The following is an 8,701-nucleotide window of genomic DNA, read 5'->3' on the forward strand; positions in this document are numbered from 1 at the left end:
CACTTTATAGGGGCTGCATTGTCTAGTGGGTCTAGAGGGGTGCTGGACCCCAGAAGGGGTTACAACCTATAGGGACCTTGTGCGACCCCAAAAGGGGCTGCAACCTATAGGGGTCTCACACCTTATAGGGAACCTGGACACCCCAAAAAGGGCTGCACCCCATAGAGACCTTGCACCATATAGGGGTCTCACATCCTATAGGGGCTTTGGATGTCCCCAAAAGGGTCTGTACCCCATAGGGACCCTGCACCCCATAGAGATCTCACACCCTATAGGGGCTTTGGATGTCCCTAAAAAGGGTCTGTACCCCATAGGGTCCCTGCACCCCATAGGGGATCCAACATCCTACAGGGGCTTTGGATGTCCCCAAAAGGGGCTGTACCCTATAGGGACCTTGTATGACCCCAAAAGGGGCTCCACCCCATAGAGGTCTCACACCTTATAGAGAACCTGGACACCCCAAAAAGGGCTGCACCCCTTTGGGACCTTGCACTTCATATGGGTCTGACACCCTATAGGGGCTTTGGATGTCCCCAAAAAGGGTCTGTACCCCATAGGGTCCCTGCACCCCACAGGGGTCTCCCACCTTATAGGGTCTCTGCACCCCATAGGGTCCCTGCACCCCACAGGGATCTCACACCCTACAGGGGCCCTGGACCCCCCGGAAAGGAGCTGCACCCCATAAGTTCCATACACTCCCCAAGGGTTTCCCCCCAGCCCCTATGGGCCCCTAAAGCCCTATGGGGCTTCTGCCCCCCCCAGTGTCCCCAGTGACCCCCAGTAACCTCCCAGTGACCCCCCAGTGACCCCAGTGACCCCCAGTGACCCCCAGTTTCCCCCAAATCCCAATCCAGGATTCCAACTCCATCTCCGTCTTTATTTCTCCCATTCCCACCCCCTGGGGGTCGCAGGGGGTGACCCTGGCCGGCTCCAGGTGTGTCCAGGTGTATCCAGGTGTATTCCAGATATATACAGGTGTGTCCAGGTGTGTTCCGGGTATATCCAGGTGTGTTCTAGGTGTATCCAGGTCTATCCAGGTGTGTTCCAGGTCTATCCAGGTATATCCAGGTGTGTTCCAGGTATATCCAGGTGTATCCAGGTGTGTCCAGGTATATCCAGGTGTATCCAGGTATATCCAGGTGTGTTCCAGGTGTATCCAGGTGTATCCAGGTGTGTTCCAGGCGCCGATTCCCGCCGATCCGGATGTCGGGGGGGGGTGGCGGGGTGGGGGAGGGGTCAGTGCGCCCCCCCCTCCTCACCCAGCGCCAGCAGCAGCAGCATCGCCCATCCCCCCAGCAGCCCCGAGCTCTGCAGGGCCAGCAGCGCCCAGGGGTTACCTGTCCTCACCGAGAGCATGGCTGGCACCTGGGGAACACCTGAGGGTCACCTGAGATACCTGAGAGTACCTATGGGACACCTGAGAGTACCTGAGATACCTGAGAGTCACCTGGGGACACCTGAGAGGCACCTGAGATACCTGCGAGTCACCTGAGATACCTGAGAGTCACCTAGGGACACCTGGGGACACCTGGGGACACCTGGAGCCCCGAGCTCTGCAGGGCCAGCAGCGCCCAGGGGTTACCTGTCCTCACCGAGAGCATGGCTGGCACCTGGGGAACACCCGAGGGTCACCTGAGAGTCACCTGAGATACCTGAGAGTCACCTAGGGACACCTGAGGGTCACCTGAGATACCTGAGAGTCACCTGGGGACACCTGAGAGGCACCTGAGAGGCACCTGAGAGTCACCCAAGAGTACCTACAGCACACCTGGGGAACACCTGAGGGTCACCTGAGATACCTGAGTGTACCTATGGGACACCTGAGAGTACCTACAGAGCACCTGGGGACACCTGGGGGACACCTGGGGACACCTGGAGCCCCGAGCTCTGCAGAGCCAGCAGCGCCCAGGGGTTACCTGTCCTCACCGAGAGCATGGCTGGCACCTGGGGAACGCCTGAGAGTCACCTGAGAGTCACCTGAGATACCTGAGTGTCACCTGGGATACCTGAGAGGCACCTGAGAGTACCTACAGGACACCTGAGAGTACCTACGGGACACTTGGGGGTCACCTGGGGGTCACCTGAGATACCTGAGAGGCACCTGGGGACACCTGGGGGACACCTGAGTGTCACCTGAGATACCTGAGTGTCACCTGGGGGTCACCTGAGATACCTGAGAGGCACCTGGGGAACACCTGAATGTCACCTGAGATACCTGAGTGTCACCTGGGGGTCACCTGGGGGACACCTGAAATACCTGAGAGTACCTATGGGACACCTGGGGACACCTGGGGGACACCTGAGAGTAGCTAGGGGATGCCTGTGGGGCAACTGGGAGCACCTGGGGGACACCTGGGGGACACCTGGGGGACACCTGGGGGACACCTGACGTCACCTGAGATACCTGCGAGTACCTGCAGGTCACCTGGGGGACACCTGGGGGCACCTGAGGGACACCTGAGGGATGGGGGGTGGCACGGGGGGAACCCACGGGATTGCACAGGTGGAATGTGACACGGCAGGTGGGGCACAGCTGGCACAGCTGGCAGAGCAGTGTCCTCAGTGTCCCCAAGGTCTCCAATATCCCCAGTGTCCCCAATGTCCCCAGTGTCCCCAGTGTCCCCAACATCCCCAATGTCTCCAGTGTCCCCATGTCCCTCACCATGTGGCACAGTGCTAGGTGCAGCAGGAATCCCCAATGTCCCCAAGGTCCCAATGTCCCCAATGTCCGCAATGTCCCCGATGTCCCCAATGTCCCCGATGTCCCCAGTGTCCCCAGTGTCCCCAGTGTCCCCAATGTCCCAATGTCCCCCATGTCCCTCACCATGTGGCACAGTGCCAGGTGCAGCAGGAAGCCCTGATGTCCCCAATGTCCCCAATGTCCCCAATGTCCCCAACATCCCCAATGTCCCCAGTGTCCCCAATGTCCCCAGTGTCCCCATGTCCCTCACCATGTGGCACAGCGCCAGGTGCAGCAGGAACTCCCAACGTCCCCAATGTCCCAAATATCCCCGATGTCCCCAATATCCCCAATGCCCCCCAACATCCCCAATGCCCGCAATGTCCCCAACATCCCCAATGTCTCCAATGTCCCCAATGTCCCCAATGCCCCCAGTGTCCCCAATGTCCCCAGTGTCCCCAATGTCCCCAGTGTCCCCAGTGTCCCCAGTGTCCCCGACGTCCCCATATCCCTCACCATGTGACACAGCGCCAGGTGCAGCAGGAAGCCCCCGCCCAGCGCCCCCAGCCAGGAGCGAGCCGCAGGAGCTGTCCCCAGCGCCAGCCCTGTCACCACCCCCGGGACCACCGGCAGTGACCCCGCCGCCGCCAGCGCCACCACCCGCCGCGTCCCCAGGCCGGACTGCGACAGCACCAGAGCGTCACCTGCGGGGACAGAGGGACACTGAGACACCCTGTCCCCGAATACCGGGACAGTGTCACCTGCGGGGACAGAGGGACGTTGAGACACCCTGAGCCCAAATACCGGGACAGTGTCACCTGTGGGGACAGAGGGACATTGAGACACCCTGTGCTCAAATAATGGGACAGTGTCACCTGTGGGGACAGAGGGACACTGAGACACCCTGAACCCAAATAACGGGACAGCCCCAATGTCACCTGCGGGGACAGAGACATTGAGACACCCTGAACCCAAATAACGGGACAGTGACAGTGTCACCTGCGGGGACAGAGGGACATTGAGACACCCTGAACCCAAATAACGGGACAGTGACAGTGTCACCTGTGGGGACAGAGGGACATTGAGACCCCCTGAGCCCGAATAACGGGACAGTGTCACCTGTGGGGACAGAGGGACACTGAGACACCCTGTCCCCAAATAACGGGACAGCCCCAATGTCACCTGCGGGGACAGAGGGACATTGAGACACCCTGAGCCCGAATAACGGGACAGTGACAGTGTCATCTGCGGGGACAGAGGGACATTGAGACACCCTGTCCCCAAAGAACGGGACAGCGTCACCTGTGGGGACAGAGGGACATTGAGACACCCTGAACCCGAATAACGGGACAGTGTCACCTGCGGGGACAGAGGGACCGAAACACCCTCCGCGCCCCCCGGATGGGACCCTCTGCCCTCCCAGGCCCCGCCCCTCGACCCAAGCCCCGCCCCTTTCCCTTAGCCCCGCCCCTCACCGAAGGCTCTCGGCAGCTCGTGCAGCACTAGCCCCGCCCATTCCCTTAGCCCCGCCCCATTCCCCAAGCCCCGCCCCTTTCCCAAGCCCCGCCCATTCCCGAAAGCTCTCGGCAGCTCGTGCAGCACTAGCCCCGCCCCTTGCCCAAGCCACGCCCCTTTCCCTTAGCCCCGCCCCTTCCCGAATGCTCTCGGCAGCTCGTGCAGCACTAGCCCCGCCCTTCACTTAGCCCCGCCCCATTCCCCAAGCCCCGCCCCTTACCGAAAGCTCTCGGCAGCTCGTGCAGCACTAGCCCCGCCCCATTCCCCAAGCCACGCCCCTTTCCTAAGCCCCGCCCCTTTCCCAAGCCCCGTCCATTCCCGAAGGCTCTCGGCAGCTCGTGCAGCACTAGCCCCGCCCGTTCCCTTAGCCCCGCCCCTTGCCCAAGCCCCGCCCATTCCCAAGCCCCGCCCCTCACCGAAGGCTCTCGGCAGCTCGTGCAGCACTAGCCCCGCCCCCGCGGCCGCCCCCGCGCTGCCGGAAGTGGCGAAGGCGGAGCCGAGCGCGAGCCCATCGGCCAGCCGGTGCACAGCGCCCCCTGCCGACAGCAACAGCGCCTGCGCGGAGCCCGAGCCTGCCGAGCGGGGACACACAGGGACAGACGGGGACACGGGGGGGACAGGGCAGAGACAGCGGGAGAGACAGGAGTTATCACAGGGCACCCGCGGGTCACTCACGGGTCACCCACGGGCACCTAGTGACACCTATGGGTCACCTGGGAGCACCCAAAGGTCACCCAGTGACACCCACGGGTCACCTACAGGCACCTAGTGACACCTACGGGTCACCTGGGAACACCTAAAGGTCACCCACGGGTCACCCAGTGACACCCACGGGTCACCCGGGGTCACCTGGGGACACCTAGGGAGACCCACGGGTCACTCGGGGTCACCCACGGGTCACCCATGGGTCACCTGGGAACACCCACGGGTCACCCGGGGTCACCTGGGAACACCCATGGGTCACCTGGGGTCACCTGGGGACACCCACGTGTCATTTCCAGGCCCCCATAGGAACACCTGTGGTCACCTGGGGCCACCCACCGGCACCTGGGGACACCCACGGGTCACTCCCAGGACCCCATGGGGACACCTGTGGTCACCTGGGGCCACCCACCGGCACCTGGGGACACCCACGGGTCACTCGGGGTCACCTATGGACACCCACGGCTCACCCGGGGTCACCTGGGGCCACCCACGGCTCACCCGGGGTCACCTGGGGCCACCCACGGGTCACTCGGGTCCCCCCAGTCCCCCTCGTGTCCCCGGGGGTCCCAGCAGCGCCCCCAGGTGGCGCTGGGCGGCATTGCCGCGCGCACGGCCCAGTGGCCTAATGGACAAGGCATCAGCCTCCGGAGCTGGGGATTGTGGGTTCGAGTCCCACCTGGGTCGCGACCACCCCCTTTTACCGGGGGGGCTGGGGGGGTCGTAGGGCGGGAATTTGGGGGGATTTGGGGAATTTTGGGGGGGTTTGGGGTCGTACCGGGGGGGCGCAGCTCCTGCGTGCTCTGGGCGGGGTCAGGGCTGGGGTCTCCATCCTTTACCTGCGGGGGGGGAGGAGGGGGGGGCTGTACCCCAAAATCGTCCCCAAAACGCCCAGAGTCGTCACCCCCCCTGCAGCCCCCACCCCAAAACTCGGGGTGCCAAAAGCCCCCCAAGTCCTCCCCACGGCCCACCCCATACCCTCCCCGGGGGGTTCCCATCGCCCCCCATGTCCCCTGATGTCCCCTGATGTCACCTGATGTCCCCTGATGTCCTACTCATGGCCCCAAAGTCACCCCCATGTCCCACATTATCCCCCCATTACCCTCTCCATGGCCCTCTATGTCCCCATGTCCTAATGTCTCCTGCATGTCCCCATGTCCCCCGTCGCCCCATGTCACTCCATGTCCCCTGATGTCCCTGATGTCCCAAGTCACCCCATGTCACCCATTATCCCCGTGTCCCTCTTGTCACTTGTCCCCTCATGTCACCTCCGTGTCGCCCAGGTCACCTCCATGTCCCCTCCATGTCCCCCCATGTCCCCTGATGTCCCTCCATGTCACCTCCATGTCCCCCGATGTCCCCTGATGTCCTCAAAGTCACCCCATGTCCCACATTATCCCCTCATTATCCCCCCCACGTCCCCTGATGTCCCCGGATGTCCCTGATGTCCCAAAGTCACCCATGTCCCACATTATCCCCATGTCCTCCATGTCCCCGATGTCCCCTGATGACCCTCTGTCACCCCATGTCCCCATAACTCCTTCATGCATGTCCCCCATGTCCCCTCCATGTCACCCCATGCCCCGATGTCCCCTGATGTGCCTCCATGTCCCCCATTGCCCCCATGTCCCCGATGCACCCCATGTCCCCCCACGTCACCCCGATGTCCCCGATGTCCCCGATGTCCCCACCTCCTCCGGGGCTGTCCCCAGCCCCCCCAGCAGCCGCTCGAGCACGAAGCCCCCGTAAAGTCCCCCCAGCACTGCCAGCATCTCCCAGGGGGGACCTTGGGGACCTCCGTGCTCCTCGGGTGTCACCTCCGAGTGGCCGTGGATGCCCAGCGCCTGCGGGGACACCGCGGGGACACCAGTGGAGTCGGTGTCACCCCCCCTCGTGTCCCCAGTGTCCCTTCCCGTGTGCCCCCCTGGGTCCCCAGTGTCCCCCCTCGTGTCCCCAGTGTCCCTCCGTGTCTCCCCCAGTGTCCCACAGTGTCCCCACAGTGTCCCCACAGTGTCCCCACAGTGTCCCCCATGTCCCCCCGTGTGCCCCCTGCCCCCACAGTGTCCCCAGTGTCCCCCTGTGTCCCTCCCATGTCCCCAATGTCCCAGCAGTGTCCCCAATGTCTCCCCGTGTCCCTCCCATGTCCCCAGTGTCCCCAATGTCCCCAATTATCCCCAATGTCCCCAGTGTCCCCAATGTCCCAATTATCCCCAATGTCCCCCCAATGTCCCCAACACCCCAGTGTCCCCAGTGTCCCCAATGTCCCCGATGTCCCCTGTGTCCCCAATGTCCCCAATGTCCCCAGTGTCCCCAGTGTCCCCAATGTCCCCAGTGTCCCCAATTATCCCCAATGTCCCCGATGTCCTCAATGTCCCAATTATCCCCAATGTCCCCAAATGTCCCCATTGTCCCCGATGTCGCCAGTGTCCCCAATGTCCCCAATGTCCCCAGTGTCCCCGATGTCCCCAATGTCCCCAATGTCCCCAATGGCCCCAATGTCCCCATTGTCCCCAGTGTCCCCAGTGTCCCCAGTGTCCCCAATGTCCCCAAATCCCCAATGTCCCCAGTGTCCCCAGTGTCCCCAATGTCCCCAGTGTCCCCAATGTCCCAAATATCCCAAATATCCCCAATGTCCCCAGTGTCCCCAATGTCCCCAGTGTCCCCAATGTCCCCCCAATGTCCCCAATGTCCCCAACACCCCAGTGTCCCCAGTGTCCCAAGTGTCCCCAATGTCCCCAATGTCCCCAATGTCCCCAATGTCCCCAGTGTCCCCGATGTCGCCAATGTCCCAATTATCCCCAATGTCCCCAGTGTCCCCAGTGTCCCCAATGTCCCCAACGTCCTCAATGTCCCCAGTGTCCCCAATGTCCCAATTATCCCCAATGTCCCCATGTCCCCAATGTCCCCAATGTCCCCAATGTCCCCAGTGTCCCCAGTGTCCCCAAAGTTCCCAGTGTCCCCAATGTCCCCAACATCCCCAATGTCCCCAGTGTCCCCAGTGTCCCCAACGTCCCCAATGTCCCCAATGTCCCCAACACCCCAGTGTCCCCAATGTCCCCAATGTCCCCAATGTCCCCAGTGTCCCCACTGTCCCAATTATCCCCAATGTCCCCAATGTCCCCAATGTCCCCAATGTCCCCAATGTCCCCACCTGCGGCAGCACGTGCAGCAGCGCATCTCCGCTCAGCGCGCCAGCCGCCAGCCCGTCCAGCAGGGGGCGCCAGCAGCCCCGCGGCCAGCGGCGACATTGGCGACATCGGGGACAGCGGGGACAGCGGCAGCAGGCGGGGCAGCGGGGACAGAGCACCAGGGCCAGCGCCACCAGCGGCACCAGCGCCAGCGCCAGCCCCGACAGTGTCCCCAGCACGTACCCTGCGACAGGGACAGGGACAGGGGGTCAGGGACAGGGACAGGGACAGGGGGTCAGGGACAGGGACAGGGACAGGGACGGGGACAGGGACACAGGCAGACAGGGACAGGGACAGGGACAGGGAGACAGGGACAGGGACAGAGACAGGGAGACAGGGACAAGGTCAGGGACAGGGATGGGGACAGGGATGGGGACAGGATGGGGACAGTTAGGGACAGGGACAGGGACAGGGACGGGGGACAGGGGACATGGGGACAGCAGGGTCAGGGACAGGGGGACAGCAGGGACACTGTCTCCATCCTGGTCTCTGTCCCTGTCCCCATCCCTGTCCCTATCCTGTCCCATCCTGTCCCCATCCCTGTCCCCATCCCTGTCCCATCTTGTCCCCATCCCTGTCCCCATCCCTGTCCCCATCCGGTCCCCATCCCTGTCCC

The 8,701-nt window shown here is 63.2% G+C and overlaps 1 protein-coding gene and 1 non-coding gene across 2 annotated transcripts in view; one reads left to right on the forward strand and one right to left on the reverse strand.

Moving 5' to 3' along the window:
- Positions 1-856: 856 nt before the first annotated feature.
- LOC146442649 (uncharacterized) overlaps positions 857-8,701 on the reverse strand; it is a 12,101-nt gene continuing 4,256 nt past the window's right edge. The window contains exons 4-9 of the mRNA XM_085049883.1: positions 8,049-8,269; positions 6,589-6,741; positions 5,676-5,736; positions 4,612-4,767; positions 3,197-3,384; positions 857-1,365 (exon numbers count right to left, since the gene is read on the reverse strand). Of these exons, the coding sequence (XP_084906009.1) occupies positions 1,237-1,365; positions 3,197-3,384; positions 4,612-4,767; positions 5,676-5,736; positions 6,589-6,741; positions 8,049-8,269 (908 nt within the window). The 3' untranslated portion in view covers positions 857-1,236. The remainder of the gene's footprint in view (positions 1,366-3,196; positions 3,385-4,611; positions 4,768-5,675; positions 5,737-6,588; positions 6,742-8,048; positions 8,270-8,701) is intronic.
- Positions 5,512-5,584, forward strand: TRNAR-CCG (transfer RNA arginine (anticodon CCG)). Its single transcript has one exon. It is a non-coding gene; the product is annotated as a tRNA-Arg (tRNA).

This window comes from Lichenostomus cassidix, chromosome 2 (genome assembly GCF_008360975.1).
Source record: "Lichenostomus cassidix isolate B80296 chromosome 2, HeHo_3.0, whole genome shotgun sequence".
Lineage (NCBI taxonomy): Eukaryota > Metazoa > Chordata > Aves > Passeriformes > Meliphagidae > Lichenostomus > Lichenostomus cassidix.